Genomic DNA, 19030 nt, shown 5'->3' with positions numbered 1-19030 from the left:
GTTTGTTTTCTTTACAGACTAGTCCACAGAGATATTCTGTGATTGTCGGTCAGGGTTACAGCATGACATTGGCTACTGGAAATTAAAAATCATCCAGATTCAGAAGTATCTGGATGTTTGGTTGAATGGTGAATTTAGCAGTAATTCACTGCCAAAGAGAATTTTTTGAAAACTTCTGTCTCCATTCCTTCAGGGAACCTCAAAGCTTGATATTTCTAGCTCAGACTTCATTATCCAGGTCTTCATTTCCATTTATCAGTGCCTTGGAGCCTATGGTATTCTCAGTTAAGATGGTGTCATGTCCATCAATCACTGGGCTATTTCCTAATTCCCAATTTTCTTTGATCTCTTTCAGCCTTCAAGAAACCTCTGCAACCGTGCATGGGTGTATACTAGATGCAGATACCTCTTTTGTCAGCCACTACCATCTTTTAAGAACAGGAACTGACCAGTACAAATTAAGTGGATCTTAAGAAATGTTTTCATTCTAAGTTCTGTATATTAATTATATGTATTAAGGGAGGGTCTAAAGACCCATCTGGGACCAGTGCTTTTTGGGGGGCAAAACAAAAAGCAACACAATCTATGCAATGAACAGGAGTGAGGACCTGACAAAAAAAAAAAAAAAAAAAAAAAAAGTTTTGCTATAGAAAACATAGGTCTGGTTATTGGACCAAAAGGAGGATTAGACCAACACAAGACTGATTTTGAAAAGGGCCTTGAAGGAAAGGGCAAGAATTATTTAGTGTGAGCAGAAAACTAAAAGCCAACAAAAAGACCTTACATGGCAGTTGGCAAAACACAAAAAATCTGGATGCCCCAGCTGCTTCCCTGTGGCTGTAAGGGCCAGTATATTCCTAGCTTTGAAAATATACACTATTAACATCCCAGAAAAATCACCCCAGTCTATGTATAGTACCATAGTAGAAAGAAAATTATGAGCTGAAAACAGACACACCAGCCCTAAAACTGCTGAATTTGCTGCATTGATCACCCATCTGCAATATTATATATACTCCAACCAAATATTTTTAGTGTGGTTCTCAGCGCACTTTGAAGAGACTACTATACTTAATCAAATCATTTCTGGACATCCCAAAAGCTTTCAAGAGAACCATGGTTCCTAATAATAAAGCAAACAAGACCATTTGTTCATGTTTCAGTACAATCTGTTTTTCAAAATCTTGTTTCTTCCATGTTTTTTCTACTTGAAACTTTTAAGTCATTTAGAGGTAAGAAATTTTTTGCATTTCTCAAATGCCAGCTTATTATTTTTATTAATATTATTATTATTAATTATTTTTTTTAAGAGAGTAAAAGTTGGCCTCTAATACTCCATTAAGCAAAGCCTCACACCTGCCAGTCTGCAAGGAAAGCAGGCTGAGACATCAGAAGTGTTGCAGTTAGTGAATTTAATCCTTCTGATGCAATCAGGCTGCAATGTGATCTGATTAAACTTAAAGACTCAGACCTGAAGTCCCGTACTCTAGGTCCAGGGACAGGTAGACAAATAGTATGAAAGAGCAGTCTCCTGTGGGCTTAAATAAACCCTAGAATCTACAGGTCAGGTTAAGATTTCTAAGGAATGCAAGCCAGGTGGATTCGTTTAACATAGCATTAAAAACACATCTGGAAAAGAAAAACATGTACATCAAAAATAATGGTAAGGTAATCTTCTCAGTGTAAAATAATTAGTGCAATATGTGACACACAAAATAAATTTCTGCACATATACCTACACTGCCACCATCAGCCTCAATTTCTCATTTATTTAGGTGAACCTGTAACTGGCAAGCAGGCACTTTGTCATGGATAACAGTGGAGGTGTTGAGCTGCCGGAGACTTCAACGCTGCTGCAAAATAGAGTGTGTGTTCATATGTGTTTGCACAATGGACACTTGCTGTGCAATATTATCTTGTCTCTACAGATAAATTAGTTGCATCATGCTCCTGCCAGCTTGATTTGTTTAGCCTTTACAGAGTACAGAGTGCATGGAGTTTCTTGTGATTGAATCTCACATAAAAGGTAAACCTGAGAGTTTATTCTACACTATGCCATACATCCACCAAGGCAGCTAGAGCATTTGCTGACTTGATGTTGGAACGAAAGCTATAAAATATACTGGGGAAAATCTTGAAACGTCACTCACTTGACATGGCAATAAGAGCTCTGCATTAAGATGCAGAGCTGATTTCCCTGATCCATGAAATTGCCTGGATATTTAAGGCATTCTCAAATAGAACCAGTGTGAAACTCACTCTCCATTCCTGACACAAGGACGCTGTACGTTTTGCATTCGCTAAGAAAAACAGAGCTCAAAATTGCAGATGTAAATATTCTTTAAGAGAGAACCTAAATACAATTTCCTCCCCCCTAGGTAGGATGAAATAAGAATTCAAAATGTGTTTAATGCTGGAAGATGGTTATGCTTGCTCACACGTTGCTTAGAGAAGCTCAGGTTCTCTGTTGTGAATTGGTGCAAGAAGCTCTTACCGTAAAACACAAAGTGTGCAAGTCTGTGGCCACCGTTGGAGAGGGATATTTCTCCCTGTCACAAATAGGTGACAGGGCTGGAATGTATGCAGTCTGTGGGCAGCTGTGGAAAAGATGATGAAGGAATACTTTGTACTACTTTAAGGTCTGAGACCTGGGATGTGATTCAGAATTCCTCAGGAAATGTATTCTTTCCTGGTGCTAAAGGCTGAGAAAAGAGCCATCTATACTTCCAAAGTACTGGTGGGCTGAGGATCAGGTATAATGTTTCTTCCAAAGACAAACACACAGACCTCATTAATGGGAGAATTGGAAAGGACCAGGAGCTTCCCTAAAATGCCATCCAGCAGGCTCCAATAATTTAGATTCACAGGACAACAGTATAAACAAAGAAAGGAGGACAGTAATGTTAGATTCTATAAACAGCTTCCAATTAGATAACTAGTATGGTTTCAGTACAGGCACCACTGATGTATCCTGACATCGCAGTACATCTGACTGAAACATGCACACACCAGCAGGTTTCATGCCAACGCAATGAACATATAACATTAGCAAACAATATCTTACCGTGGATTTCTATCCAAAATCGCTCTAAGAGACCAATCTCCTTTAAACGTGGTGCAGGCACTGCACATATCTCAGGCATCTCCACAGCAAAAAAAGACCTGAGACATAATCAAACTCAAGTCCAAGGGTTTTCTTTGACATGGATTACTATTTCTCCTTGTTGAAAAATAAAGAGAATTTTCAGATAAAATTTCTCAGTTTATATTTTCCACCAAGCTGATTGCTTTTCCCATTTTGTAGTGAGGTTTTGCACTGATCAGTTTAACAGCCAATACTCATTCCCTGTTTCCTGTAATTCTTTTCCCATGTAGCACATGCTTATATCTATACAGGTATCCAGAATTATACAAAATAAAATAGGAAAGACTCTTGAAGCCATCTGGTGTATGCCCCCATTCAGAGCTAGATCTGCTACACCTAATTAGCTCCTGACATACCCTTGCCTACCCTATTGAAACAGAGACTTCACAAACTCCCTTGGATATTTATTGTGATGCTTTGCTATTCTTACTATTAGAATGTTTTCCTAATGTTAAATCTGTTCCAGAAATTTTAATTACAAGTTCTCTTAGAGGAAAACTGGATTATTGTGTATTTTTATACATGCAAAAAAAACCACACAGAAACAAATGACACACCAAATGCAAAGTTCATAAATTATTTGTAGATCACGTGGTTTTACAAACTTTCTAATTCAAAGGAATTTAAGTGGAACCAGCTATTTATGTACCCTCCCTATTGTTCACTTTAAAGATCTTGATCATAGTAATTTTTTCCCCAATTTCAGTTTTGAAAGCTCTAAGTTCTCTGAAGAAAATAGTTGTTGGCATTTTCAGATGATAAACATCCTAAAGTGATGATGATAAATTACAGTGCAGCCCAATGATGCAGAAAAGTAGAGAAATGCAAACTGCTAACCTCCAATTTATGAATACACACTCTTTATTATGGAGTCTAGGGGTTCACAGCTGTAAGAGTGGGTCATTTTCATCTCATTGCTCATTAGAAGTATAAGATGGAAGCACTAAGGGTGGCTACCATTTGCAATGTACCGGATAGATTAATGCTTAATGTTCTTTGTCTCTGGTATGAATACAAAATGATACAGATTTTTTTTTTTTCCCTTTTTAAGGCCTATGTAAGCATCTGTTATTGCTCACAATCACACAAGATGGGGATTTTTACATCTGGTTTTGCTCATTCATACTAGAAAATTTTCTCACATTTTAACTTAATCATCCCTATAATTTTTACGCAGGAAAAAAAAAATAATATTTGTTCAAGATAGCAAAAGAAATCCTGTGATCCATTTGCTAACACATGTCCGTGTTTAATGATGAAATTTATTCAGGAATGTATTTAAACTGTGAAACTTTCACCCAACTACAGGCATTCCCAGTGAAACCCACCCAATGAACTCTAAGTCATGACCTGAGGAATCAGTTTTATTGCAGTATGGCAGTAAATTGTATTACATTTCTTCATCACTGCTCAGCTTCCCAAAGCTTGGGGATTTTCTAATTTCTTCTTCTCTCTCCCTTTCACCTCTCTGATAAATATTCAAAGCAGGCAACAAAAAGGCACAGGAAAAATAAGGTCAATACAAGCAAATTGGAAAGAAGTAAAATGTTTCTATATGCTATCATTTGGTTGTTAGAGTTATCTTAATCAACCCAAACAGCTTCTTTGAGCCATCTAATCTGATTTTACAAAGTGCTAACCCATAGCCATATTTGACTTTCCTTTGATTCCAAACGTTAAAAAAAAAAATAGCCTTTATCTAATGTTCAGGCATATAATCTAACTACACATGCATTTGCATTTGCATTACGAGGCAGTGAAACATGGCTGGAGAGCCATCTTGGATGTTATCTATGTTATTACTCAAGTGGAGAGTATAATCATAAATCCTTTTGCCTTCCACCCCCCGCCTTTTTTTTCAGAAGTACACTTAAAATCTGTTTTTAAGCTTCACTGGCTCCATTACATTTGAACTTCAGTAACAAGAATGTGATATGAATATGTAGAGAGCAAGCAGAGACAAAAGGTATATTTTCATAATGTGGTTCAGTTTAACTGTTCCTATAATTATCTACAACTCATTAGGCAATAAAAAGACAAACAAAGAGATTAAGAATGGAAGGGCAATATTTTCTCCATAAAACAAACACAAAAACCTTAAGCAGATGCCTCTTTTCTATGGCTTCCCTTGTATAAATACACCCAGCAGCTTAGAAAAGATATTTTCATGATTGAAAACTTTTGTCTAGAAAAAAACCTGTAAACATTATCCAGTGCAATTTCAATAAAAAGTATTTACAGCTATTGTACACTTGGGATTTTTTGATCTCAAGGATAACATAACAATACAGCAATGGTCTGCAGATGACTAGCTTTGATCTTTTATTAGTTCTTATAATTGTCTCTTAATTTGTATTCTGCATAATAAGCACTCACCTTCACAGTTTGTCCGGCTTCAGGGCCATCCTGTAAGCAAAGGGAGAAGTCTCAGGTTAGAGGAACTAACAAGGATCACACACAGGGATTCAGAAATATCACTCATTAATCATTCACATCCAATTTCATTGTATGGTAATTTAGCATATTCTCCTGGGGTCCCTTCAACACAGTTTTTAGACTAGGTGCCTTTCCGCATCAGGCCATGGCAGAGTGAGAAGCGGTATCTTTGACCACAAAACCCACAGTTGTTAATTTTCATGCTTTCAGATTGTATTTTTGAATAGCTAGCAATAGGTTTCTGATCCTTGTGAATATAAAATCAGACAAGTAAGTGAGAATTTAATCAAAGCATCTTTCTTAAAGTCTTATTCTAAGGAAATAGGCTTAGTCTTCTGATTTGCTTTTAAAAAAAAAAAAAAAAAAAAGCTCTTTTTTTGGCACAGAAACCCAGTACAAATAACTGAAAATAACTGATAACATATTTACATGGCCATAACTCTCTGCCTGCATATAGATGTGCGTGAGTAGGAGAGAAGGAATTACTCCTTTCCATTCCAAACTGTGGGTTACCTGCTGAAGACAGAGATGTGACTGCCTCCTCTAGAAGTTCAATCCTGCAAACACCTCCTTGGGAAAGGAGTACTTGTTGAAACACTCATGAGTAAGTATTGTGTTCGAGAGTGTTCCCAGGCTTAGCCAAAAGAATAGCAGTTAGTAATTATCCAAACTTTTCTCTTTTTTCTCTTAGCAATGAGAATTTCTCTTTCAATGGCAAATCTGGCATATTGCCATCCACTGTGCAAAACATTAATATGCTTTTTAATTTTTTCCTTAATTGTTACTTTGCATTTGTCGTCCCTTAAAATTTGAATGCCCTTTTGTCATTGGCCTACAAAAGGTGGTAGGAAGCTTGCTAAAATAAATCATGAAACCTTTTTATTTATTTATTTATTTATATTTGACTGATTTACAAACCTGAATTGAAATGGTGAGTGAAGTGGCACCAAAGTGTTTCTCTACCACGTTGCCAACCCTTTGTGCCATACGAAACAGATCAGCCACCTCCTCGGGACACAGGTCGCGGAAACGCTCCACCGGACGCAGCGGGCAAACAAGGACATCTGAAGGTTGGATTGTCAAGGTACAAACGCAAATCTGATTGCCCAGAAAGAACAGTGTCTCACCCCCTGCCTGTAACCTGTTTCTGATCACCCCGATTTGGCTAAACTTCTGCTCTACTAAAACATAAGGCTAAACATAGTCAATCACACGATGCTTTGTTCAGAAGTTTCCTGAAGCCCTTCAGGTATCAACCAAATTATTAAAATACAGTTCATATGCTAATATGAAGACATCTAAAGGAAAATAAAGTTTTCACAAACTCAAAGTTACCATTTTGAACTACACAGCTGTTGGTATTAACATCTTCGGAAGTTAGAGACATTTACTTTTGTGATTAAAAAAATGGGTGAAAAGCAACAGATTTGGAGGTGGATATGGGTGTGTGATCCGAGACAACAGTTTTACAGTGTTTTTCCACATACATAGTATGTATTTTTTAAAATCTTACTCTTACACCTCTAATTTTAGGTACCTAAATGTGAAAACCCGACACTATGCTGTTAAAAGCAGCTCACTTACTTATACATCACACTAATTACCATTCACGAGGAATGCTCACCTGTTATAAACATTATATATTTTTAGAAATATGGTAAGATACTTCAGACTTTTCGCTTTTAAGTGCTGTGTTCACAACACTGCAAATACACTGATTTTATTCTACCTTGGTAACAGCGCTTCATGAGTCGGTGAAATGAAGCTATAAAGTAAACAATGGAAGTACACAGACACTATGCACAGTCACCTGATCTGCTGTGTTCACAAAAATTAATAATTTCTATGACTCCTCACTTGAAAGTCAATTTTGTAATATTATTAATAGTGTCCAGAATTCTTAGCAGAGTTTCAGTTGTGTAAATTCAACAAGAAAGCATGTGGGACCTGCTTCTCATTTCAGTTCGCTGCAGATGGGATTTTTTTTTCTGACTTACAGTATTGTGTTTGCAGAATAAAGACCTTAAAATCACCTTTAATACCACTTGAACTTCCCTGACCAAAGGCTGTGAAAATTAACGAGTTCGGTATTTTTTCCTTATTAAAATGAGTGCTATTTTCAAAGGACTATTTGAAGAAAATTAAGCTCCATGCCATTGTGTTCCAGTAATATTTATTTTTACTGCACCTTGAAGCCTGCAGGTGTTCAGGAATATTCTCTATATTCCAGGAAATGTAACTAGGAGATGTTCTGTAGTTAACAGGTTCACACCAAGGTTACACTGACATGATTTAAGAAGCCTCAAGAACCTCATGAAACATTTGAAATAAAAAATGATTAACACATGCAAAAGATGTTTTATTTCCATAAACAGAGAGACATGTTTACGTTCACCAAGCTTCTCATAGGAATCAAATTTATAATTCTGATAAAAGGAAAAAACAGATAATTTCTGGAAATAAAGAAGTAGGGGCAGATTCTGACAATTTTTCTGAATCCAGATGAGGACAGACAATATTGTAATGGATATTTGCTTAACTGGGAGCAGATTTTTCCAGCAAGCTCCCCAGCTTTGCTCCCAACAGAACAGGAGAAGAACAGAACAGAATCCCAGCTGCAGGCTTAATCTGCTTTGAAAATCTGGCCCTTGCTTGTCTGGTACAACAACAGCTATGCCACCACTATTTTCTCTTTTCCTCTTGTTGTAACTCACAGTATTAAAAATATTTTAAGGAAGGAGAAATATCTATTTAGCAAACGGGTACTTGGAAATAAACCATTCCTGAACGGGGAAAAAAAATCTGGTTTTGTGGGTTTTTAGCTCTAAAAGGCTGTGCCTCTTGGCAAGCTACTGGGCATAATAAAGCTCCTGTAATTTATTTGTGCCTTCCCAGCACACTGTACAAAGCACCTCCATAAAGGATGCTATTGGCTGAACTCAGGGCCCAAGGGATGAGCTGGAAACTTGCTTGGCAGACCTGATTTCCATACCAGGAATAAAGGAATAGAAAAACTAATTAATTTTACTCATAAAGAGGAAATCCACGTCAAGAGTAAAACAGGAAAAAGGACATTCGTTTAATCTGAGTTCATTTTTCAAAAGGAGAGAAGGGAAGCTTTTACCCTTAGGGCATCTGATACTTAAGTAGATAATTATCCTTCTTCTGCAGCACTGCTTTATTATCATGGGTCAACGAACCATTTATAAATGAAGAATTTCCCCTCACTTACCTCTAGCAAAACTGCTGCTTACATTAAGACAATTTCCTTTCCTCCTCCAGATTTTTTTTCCTACAGTTTCATTCCGTCTCAGACTTGTATACGCCTCACCAGCATTTGTTTGTTCTCTACCTAGCTCAGGGCCACAGCCACAAGTATGAAGTTTTGCATTAATCATAGTTTCTACAACCTTATATTAGCACTGTACTACTTGTCACTGTGATGCATTGCGAAAAACAAGTGCTAAATACTGCTTGCGAGAGCTTTCCTTACCACAGCACACAGGAGAGGGAGAGACGGCGGTGTGAGTGCTGCTGCTGACCAAGGCAGGATATCTGTTTCCCCTTCTTAATTCTGTCACTAATCTGTTCTGTCATTTCTGCAAGTTGTCTCTGTACCTCTCTCTCTCTCCTCTTCAACTCTTTATCTGCCTTATCTGCTCAGATAGCCCTTGCCAGTTGGTGCAATGGAGGTTTTCTTATTAAGCCGTGGGGCTTTCTGCTCATGTGGGGCCATGAGGTGTTCCTCCACTATCAGACGATGTGCCCATAAACCACATCCTTCTCCAAAAAGGATTTTCACTTCCTCCTCATGTTACCAAGACTCATTTACAACTCAAACTAGATTTTAGCCATATTTCTGTCTTTGAATGTGATAAATAATTCAAAGGCACAATCACACACTGGAGCATCTTTACTGAACTTTGCATCATTTCAAAATAATTCTACAAAGAATAATGATAGAAATTCTGAATCAGAGCTAAATTAACATGAGAATGTAATTAGGACAACATTCAAGTTATATTTAACTATGAATATATAAAAAGGCAAATGTTAGAATGAATTCATGGATTTGAGGTCATTAAGAAAACAACCAGCCACTGCAACTTTAAATCATAGTTTTTAACTACACTTTTTAACACTTGGATAGCTTTTAACATTATGTCCTGGTTAGATTTTAATCTGGATAAATGTTCTATTCATCTCAAAAGTCCTCCTAAGTCTCAAATCAGATAAACTGTTCATTGCTTTCTGCAATTACCCACTGCAAACACTGCTGTGAACTACTGATGTGCTTCAGGTGACTGTGTATTAATGATGCGAGTGAAAGCAAGTCTGTACTTCTGTGTACGTGCGATCGCTCCTTAGGCAGCAGCGCTACTGCCATCTGAGATGCCTCGGGGCACCCAGCTGCCACTCCAGAAGGGCAGGAGTCTGCCATATGCCCTGTGTCATATCTGCCAGCCAGGTGGGATGTCTGAGTCAGCTTAGGGTATCTGAAACGGCAGCAGGTGCCTGTGCTTGGGCAACAGCCCCCACCTGTACACAGGGTCTCAGCAGGACAAGGGACCTATTTTCTTGGCAGGCACACTGCAAGACTGAAGGCAGCATTCTGCCTTTGGAGAGTTTGAACTTTCTGTTTCCTTTCTCTAACCACCATAATTAATAATTTCATGATTTCTTCATTCATTCTAAACCGCTACTGACTGATGAAGTTTCTATTTTTAAGCTTTGATGTGCACAGCTGTTATTTCCTTCAAACTCTCTGAGTCAGTCCACATCATTACAGTACGTGCCATTTAATATGTCAACTTCTCCATTCTAACGAGTGGAAAACCTTTACACCTAATTATAATTTGTGATTGGATATTCCACTCTCCAGATCTTGCAGGAGTCTCAACAGCCTTACTTTCTTTTCCTAATACCTAAATATTCATACACAAATCAATATGCACACCCTCACACACACTAAAAGCTATATTAATGATTTATTAAACAATTAGGAATGTCAGTATTTTTCCAAAGACTACCAGTAGACAGTAGGCTAAAACTCCAGCTATATTAGTGGCAGTGTAGAACCACAAAGTAGCACTAAAACAACATTGGGTCAGACCCACTACCCTCAAACCACTAATCTCAAATGGAGATGAAACCTACGGATGACCTATGATTTCAGCAAAATTACTTGTCCTTACATATTGGGAACAGCAGCCCACTCCCTGCATAACCTTGGGGAGGTTGTTTAATGCACCAAAGTCTGTAAACCTCCTCCATAACTCAAATTAATGGCCTTTCTCCCAGTGTTGGTATAATTAAGACTGCAACGTGTAAGGAAAAGTTTGGACTCATGGTCAAGCAAGCACCGTTCACGAAGTTTCTACACACCAGCAGAGCCAGGATACTGAAAGATGCCAGCTCTGAGCACTCAAAGTCAAGGCTGCACACATTTCTGTAAAACCCTTTCATGATTTCATTGACTTTTTAGACCATAGTAACTGGAGCCCTTTGAGACTGGCATTCAGAGCGACGCACTGTAATGGGTACCCAGGCACTGCCAAAGCTGCACTCAGTTTTGCCAAGCACAAGTACAAACTCCCCGTGCACATCTATGCATCTAAGGATATGCTTACATAAAAGATGATGGGTCACTAATGAATAGTGATCATTTGTTAAGTGCATAATGACTTTAAGTTGATCGCACAGGAGGCTTCAGCTTCTACAAGAGATGCAAAACATATGGCCAACATCTGCATGCTGACCACTTCAAATGCAATTTTCCTTTTGCTAATACACAGGCTGGAGGCCAAAATTCAAAGGCACAGTAGTCACTTCCAGTGGCTTGGTCTGAATTCTAGCTTTGAAGCCCAAATTATTGCAGTTCTGTATCTAAGGTCTAGTTCTGACTCCATGTTCCCTTTAGTGGGATTCTGATCAGCCCATAAGGCACCTATGATAAATTTTCATACACAACTATTTGGGTACACACATTCTGTAATTCTGATATCTTGGAAAAATAGCTTTTTTCCTTGGGGGTCAAAAAAAGAAAGAAAGAGAGAAACAAATAAAACAACAGCAACAACAGCAAAAATTCCTTTTGTATGACAAGCTTTAAAACTAAACACAGCTTTTTCCTTGTTAAGTCCACTATTTTGCTATATAAAAACATATTTTCCATTTTAACTTTTATTTCTGAATTTGAACTTCATACAGAACAATTCAAACAATTCAAAGCTTTATAAAGGAAAAAAATTAAAGGCTCTGCAGCTACTGACATTCTAACAATAGGAGTAAAGTTCTTTTTTTCCTTTTTTTTTTTTTTCTGTTTTATAAGAACCAGTTAAAACATTAAAATTGACAGGTTTTCTTAATATGTTAAGGCTTTAAAAGAACAAAACACATAGGGAAAAAGGCAGAATATCTAAAGTGAAAGGGTAATTGTGTCTTTATGAAGCACTGGGTTTGACCGGTATTGTTTGTTTTCTAAACCATTTGTTACAAAAGGTTTTAACTCAGTAAAATGACATATTTACAGCATAGTCAGGAATCCATCATTGGCATTGGGATGGAAATACTATTCCTGTTCCAGAAACTTTAAAAAGGATTAAAAAAAAAAAAAAAGAAAAGAAAAGAAACACAAAAAATCTTCCCTTTACACAAGACTCAAAGATCTCAAATATGTATATATATTTTAAAGTTGAAAGTAGGAAAAATATTCAAGTTAACTTGAATATTTTGAAAATTAAGAACATTTCAAAAAGTTTCAAACTCTTGAAATACCTATTCTAGCATTCAAAAAAAATGTTGACATAAAAGACAGTTCACAGTTAATAAGAAAACAATTTGTCATTAATAATTTAAGTTTGGGAAACTCATCAAAACTTATCCTGTCATTAATATTTTGGTTTTGACTAAACTGTTTGCGCTAAAAAAATAAAAAAAAAAATAAAAAAAAAAAAAAAAAGAGAGAGAGAGAGAGAAGAAAAACAGAAAGAACAAAAAAAGATCCCAAACTATGGTGCCTATGGAGACTTAATACTGCTTCATGTACTTCATAAGCTTGTGTGAACACTGTGAAAGCACAGCAGCCTCTCCCTCCCAGCTGAATTCACCCCCCTCATTTATGGAGCAACTGTCAGCAAAAGCTCCTGTCTTGGAGACAAGGGCTTTGGCCACTTCAGGATTAATGCAGGCAGTAGCACCATGGATATTGCTACCATCTCTTCCTAACAGGAGGAAGCATTTGGGAGTGGTGTCCTTTGAGCGTGAGGCTGCTCAGTAGCCAGTCCAGCCCTCAGCGGGGTGGGAAGATGAGGCCTTGGTGTGGCTGCTGGGAGCTCTGAAGCCAGAAGTACCAGCTGGAGATGACTGCAACAAATGATTATTTATAACGATCTCATGCATCTGTATGAAATACCCCTTCTGCGCATCCATCAGATAGCTGATGGGAATGTAGTAATAATGCGCTGTGGGGAGCTGGGTGAGGGATTATTCTTTTCTTATACTCTGTTTTACATGAATTTGCATCAAGTGCCCCAAGCACAGAGAATCAGTCAGACAAAGCTTCAGGTATTAAAACTCACCACAATGTTGTCCCCAGACAGGCAGGGATATTGAATTCATCATTGCATCTAAGCACAAGTTTTCTTTGTTGAAAAACTCTAATTGCTAACAGAAAGAAGTCCCATAGCTCAGAAAAAGAAATAATAATAATAATTAATAATAAAAAAAAAAAAAAAAAAAAAAACAGGAAAATGCATGACTAATAAAATTAATATAGTTGAAAAACAACCGCTAGTCATTTATCTTTCTTCTGCCCTGCCCTTGAACAATTCTCCACATTTTGAAGGCTACAGGAGCAATTTCTCTCTGAGAAGAAAACAGTACTGGTTCCACAGACCACGATAGGAGGAGGAGTGATGAAGAAAGTGAAGACAACTGGAACAGCACGTGCATGTACACCTACACTTACACACATGCACAAGCTGTATCAGACAGGCATCCAGAAAGCCCTTAAAATGAATCAAATACACATAATAATCCTGCATTAGAACAACAATAGGTCAAAGCATCACTTCAGTCCCCACTTCACCCACTGAATTAGGATGTATGAAAGACCACAGCAATGCAAGAACCAACACCCTTCCCCAAGGATAAATCTTGCTCAGCAGAACAGCGTGACTCACTTTTGGAAGGAAATCTGTAGAGGCTATTTGGATTAAAATTGAACATTTCATAGTAGGAAAAGTTGAAGGAACACTTTAGCAGGTTTTATATGTAGAACTGGATTTAAATATATTTAAGAAAGCTGTTCTGGTTATGGTACATCATAGAACTTGCTAGTTTGGGAGCAAACATGGCTGTGAACAATAAAGATGATTAAGAACAAATAAAAAAGCAATAAAATTACAATAAAAACTCAAAAATTGTTTCAATCTATTAAAACCACACACAATGCATTTTTCTGATCTTGCTATGCCACTTCATAACATTAATAAGAAAAAGTCATTAAGATAAGACAAATTATCTAAACATAGCTGATCTTGATAAGGCAGCTCAGTACACATTTACATTAATACAGAAGACCAGATTTAAGCAGTAAAACAGAGATTTAGCGGTTCCAGTGGAACCAAAAGCAATCAGTGTAAATCTTTGACACGGATCTCTGTGCACTATGATAAGAGCACTGTTTTAAGACCACACTGCAGCTTTTATGGATATATATATATTTTTCAACTTGGCCTCATCTTCTCACCACAATGAAACTATTTGAAATAATTCATGTCAATGAAAGGTGCGCTAGTTCCAAGAAATTAACAATAAATATTATGTTAGTTTTTCTGTAGAAAGAAGTCAGTATATCTCATTTCAATACAGATGGCTTATAGACCAAATCATGCCAGATAGCACACCAAAGTATAAAGGACTGCTACTCAAAGTACAGTGACTCCACGAGACAGAGGGCCGCAGCAGGGAAATGTGAGATTCAGAACTGTTAACTTTTCATTTTAAACAAGCCTTTCGTTTATTTGATATTCCCTTTAAATGCCTTTAGGGTATGTCAAGTAGGTCACTAAGAGCTCAGTTCTTCATAGTGAGTGGTATCTTACTGTAGGATTCCTCCTTTTCTGCTAGTGACTGACCTCAAGGGCAGCCTCGGGCAATAGCAGGTGCCTAAGTGGAACCACAGTGAGAATAGTCGTAGGAGAGTTTGTGGCTCACAAACATGCTTCCAATCCAAGTTTCACTTGGTGGAAATTTACTGCAGACCCAAACTTAGATTTGTACTGGGAATGACAACCACATTCTAAAATAACATGAAATATTTGATCTTTGAAAGCCCCAAAGCAATAACCAATAGCCAAATTAGAAAAGTAGAAGCCAATAGGAAGCCACTTCATGTGCAACTGCTATCATGCTCTGAGAAGATCCTGTAATGATACTGTTGTACAAGCCATTGCAGCTAATGGCTACATCTATGTTACTCTTGACTGATATACCCTATTTCTAAATAAATGACAAAAGCACTTGTAGTTACACAAAGCCATCTATGCATGTCTATCAGTTATAAATGTACAAGACCACTGCAAAAACATCCATACCTGAAGCTGAAAGCAGAAACCAAACAAAACATGGGTTACAATGCTTGAAGAGTGTTTTTTTTTTTTGTTTGTTTGTTTGTTTTTGGCACAATCATCAGAGCAGTGGCATTTACCAGAAAAACTGATATGCTCCCGCAAAGCAGCTCAGCATCTACAAGTCTTGTCCAAATGACCTGCATCACAAGAAAACTGCACTAAATTCAGTTTATCAAACTTCACCCTGCTGGAATGACAACATGTAATTGCGAAGCCTCGTTTCAAATGGGGAAGTCAGCTCATCATTCAACCTCTCCACCTGAAAATAAGAAAGAACTTGCAAAAAATGTTTCAGAATTGAGTCTTAATTAAAGTTGTGGCACTGTCATATTCAAAAAATAAATAAATAATGTGACCACTGTGAAGTTACATTCTAGAACTCATGATTCAAGAACTGTAATAATAATTACTAAGTATTAGTTACGACAGTTATTTTCTTGGAAGTTGGATGCCGTATTCCAAACATAAAGTTTTAATGGATACAAGCTTTGACTTGATAGAAATACAACACAGATGTTCTGGGAATTAAGGTTCTGTAAAAACTGTAAGCATTACTGAGACTGTTCTCTGTGGGACATGAAAATATGTTCTCTTTTTCCAATCTGGGCTTCTGTGGTTCAAGAGAGCAATAAAATAAATGGTGAATATTTGGTGAATCTGTCTGGGATTTATCTTGCCTAATTTTGAAGATAAATTTGTATAACCTATAAAGCAAAACACTGTATTTGGACCTGTGAAAAGACAGTGCTTTGTGGCAAATTTATACTCCAGAATTAAGTTACCTTAAGCAAGGCTGTTTTGGATCTGCTGCTGGAGAAACTGGTTACGGAGCCACTTTGATTACCAATCAATGGCAAATGATCAAGAGCTTTACACATACTCTTTACAACTCTGCATTAAGTCTGTGCTGAATAGCACATAGAAAGACGTGCTTCTGGTAGCACACGCCAGACAACGGTACCTTCATTTCACAACCAGTGAAGCATCAGCTGGAGGAATGCGGTACAAGACCAATTACCAGAGTACCACAGGGGACAAAGAATGGGCTTGGATAATCAAGGTTTCAAATAATGAAGGTAATTTTGAATGTAATTGGTAGATAATGAGGAACATGAATAACAGGGAGTTTTGGAAAACTGAATTTGGGTAATTCTGACTGTCTTACAGTAAACATATTCCTCAAAGAATATTTGTAATATATGCTGGGATTTTCAAAGTTTCAAATGGAGTAAGACAACTGATTCCCATTAATTTCTCAGAAGTGGTTTGCTACCCAGTCCTGTTATGGCATTCAGAAAGCTGCTCCAATTAAGTCAATGGAGAGTTGTGCTTGTCTTAGACTGGAAGCTCTCAAAGCACATTTTATGAGCTCACTTATTGATATTGTTACTAGAACAACAGGATGGGCTATTCTGTTCCAGGTAATTACATGAGATTAGAATGATCCTAAATTACAAAGGAGAAAAACAAACTCTCCTAGAACAAACAAACAAAGAAGCTCTCTACACCCCTTGCAGGAATGTCGTAGCCCTCCTTAAGAACATCAGCACCTGCTGAAGCAGTCTGAAAATTGAGAACTTTCTGTCTGCCTTACAAAAGAGCTATTTAGCACACTAGCAAGTCAGAAAGGCAAACCACGGTACCTTTGCCCTGCAAGATCATTGTTCATCATTGCTGCTGCACATAAAAATAACCGTGCCACTGCATTTCCATCAGTTCCTTTGAATGTTAAAAATTACATAGGTCTTGATAAAGAACATAGACGAGCACCTTTATTGCATAGGTTAACATGCAGCTGAAGTGGGAATGTAGCAGAGAAATGACTTTGCAAGTGGAAGAGTCTATTATTGTTTTGCAAATGTTACTTCTTTGCAGCTTAGTAGGATCTACTGAAAACAGTATTTTTGTCATCCCAAGGATTTTCACATTATAACCCACTGAAGCACAGGAGCATGTACGCACTCTTCTCTGCTGTCAGGAGACAGAAGGTCACCCTTAGAAACGTTAATAGGTGGGGAACATTGAAATGGTAAGCAAGGAAAATGTAACTATGGGCTGACGGAGATATTTCAAAACAAAGAATATAAAAATAGCCCCTTCTGCAGTTTATATAGCTGGGTTACAGATATACCTGATTACAACTAGCAAAGCAAAGCAGGGACTCAGCCTTCACTCCACTGCAGGAGAGGAAAAGGTGAGGTAAAAATACTAAAGACCCTATGTAGTGTTTAAGCAGAGACTTAGAGGCAGTGCAACATGAAAAGATATTATTTTAAGCCACAAATCCTTAGCTACTTAATTTTGACAATTTATTTCGTATCTACTTGATATGAACACAAAAAGCTTGATATCTACAAAAGTGTTCATAGAAAGTGCATTTGTCAGGGCAAAACACTCCCAAAGATACATTTTCCTTCACCTGCCAGGGGAGTCAGTTTTGGATAAGTCATACATTAAAGCTGAGAAAATGTAAAACAGATGTAGAGAGTGTCTTCAACACAGAGCTACCCACACAAAGCATTCCTTTTAAATACAAAATAAAACTTGAGCAGAGATGGTAAAACACCTGCTGATGAAAGCTATAAAAGGAGAGGAAATCAGAACGTACGTTTCCCCCTTGGTTTTCACTTGCATAATAAGCCCTCTTGGATAAGGACAACATGGCTCTGTGTCATGATTGCCTCGGTAGATGTTTTTCTAATACTATTATTGTCATTAATGCTCATTGTTCCCAGCTCTGCGCATCATAGCTAGGCATTTCAGCATGCACAATACATAAATTCATGCTCTCATCCAGGACTCCTGCAATATTCAAGAACATGAGAACGAAGAAGACAAACTAGCAGTTTAACTCTGAATAACCCTATTTTGTGTGAGTGTCATCTGAAACCATTACTTTAATGTGATTATCTGTTTTTATTATTTCCTTTCTGTGGACTTGGAATAAAGACACAACTGAGACTCTTTCAGACACGGTCATTGGCATCATTATGGTCTTTCCACTGTCATCAACAGAGATCTGATCTGTAAATCAAGTTAGACTGTAAGGGCTACCGAAGAGCAAGCTCTCTTTATCATGTCATTACATACCAAAGCTACCAATTCCTCTGGCTCACTCAGAAAAACAGACTGTTTTAGTTCCTTTACATAACCAGAGGAGTTCTTAATGCACAGATTATTGACTTAGTGGGGTTTTATCATTTCCCAGAGTACCAGGGGATTCCTTAATCCAGGACTTCTTTACATGATCTATTTTCATGGCTCTTTTTATTGTCACAGTCTGTCATTATAATGATTTACAAATCCAGAACCAGAGTATGCTCAGCTCAAGGAAGAGTGGGGGAGAAGGCATGCCCTTCTTGTCTGCCCTCTCATACTCCACAAACATTGAACACCATCAGACACAGCATGACAAAATCCCTGCAGGACTCAGTGCAGCAGGGAATTGCACGGTACAAGGTTGTCTTTCTGTCCACAGGAGCATTTCCACATCAGCCTGTGAGCTCCACAAAAGCATCAGGACAGAGTTCTTCCTTTGCTGCTCTCCGCAGAGCTCAGCTGGGTGACGAGGTGCCGAATGTGCTCACCTTCTCAAGGGCACTGCCATGACACCAGTGCACTGCAAAAAGAGGAGGCTCGATCAGCTAATATAGGTTTCAAAATGATCAGATGCTTTGTTGACACTACTGAAAGTACTCAGAGATATTCATTCCCAATAGAGGGTAAATGCAAGCACCTGTCTGTTGCCCTTACACCTTTACATCTCACCTCATCCTCATTAACAGACATTTCCCTTGCCAGTGTTGGAACCACT

At 37.7% G+C, this 19030-nt stretch overlaps 1 protein-coding gene across 3 annotated transcripts in view; it reads right to left on the bottom strand.

Moving 5' to 3' along the window:
- The window catches only part of FHIT (fragile histidine triad diadenosine triphosphatase), a 561360-nt gene that overhangs the window by 131512 nt on the left and 410818 nt on the right, over positions 1 to 19030 (bottom strand). For all 3 annotated transcript variants that reach the window (XM_082768094.1, XM_082768093.1, XM_082768095.1), the window contains 2 exons: positions 6500 to 6645; positions 5522 to 5551 (listed from right to left, as the gene is read on the bottom strand). In XM_082768094.1, the coding sequence (XP_082624220.1) occupies positions 5522 to 5551; positions 6500 to 6645 (176 nt within the window). The remainder of the gene's footprint in view (positions 1 to 5521; positions 5552 to 6499; positions 6646 to 19030) is intronic.

The sequence above is a fragment of the Aythya marila genome (genome assembly GCF_965140915.1).
Source record: "Aythya marila genome assembly, chromosome: 10".
Lineage (NCBI taxonomy): Eukaryota > Metazoa > Chordata > Aves > Anseriformes > Anatidae > Aythya > Aythya marila.
Note: the sequence above shows the minus strand (reverse complement) of the source record. Positions and strands in the feature narration are given on the sequence as shown.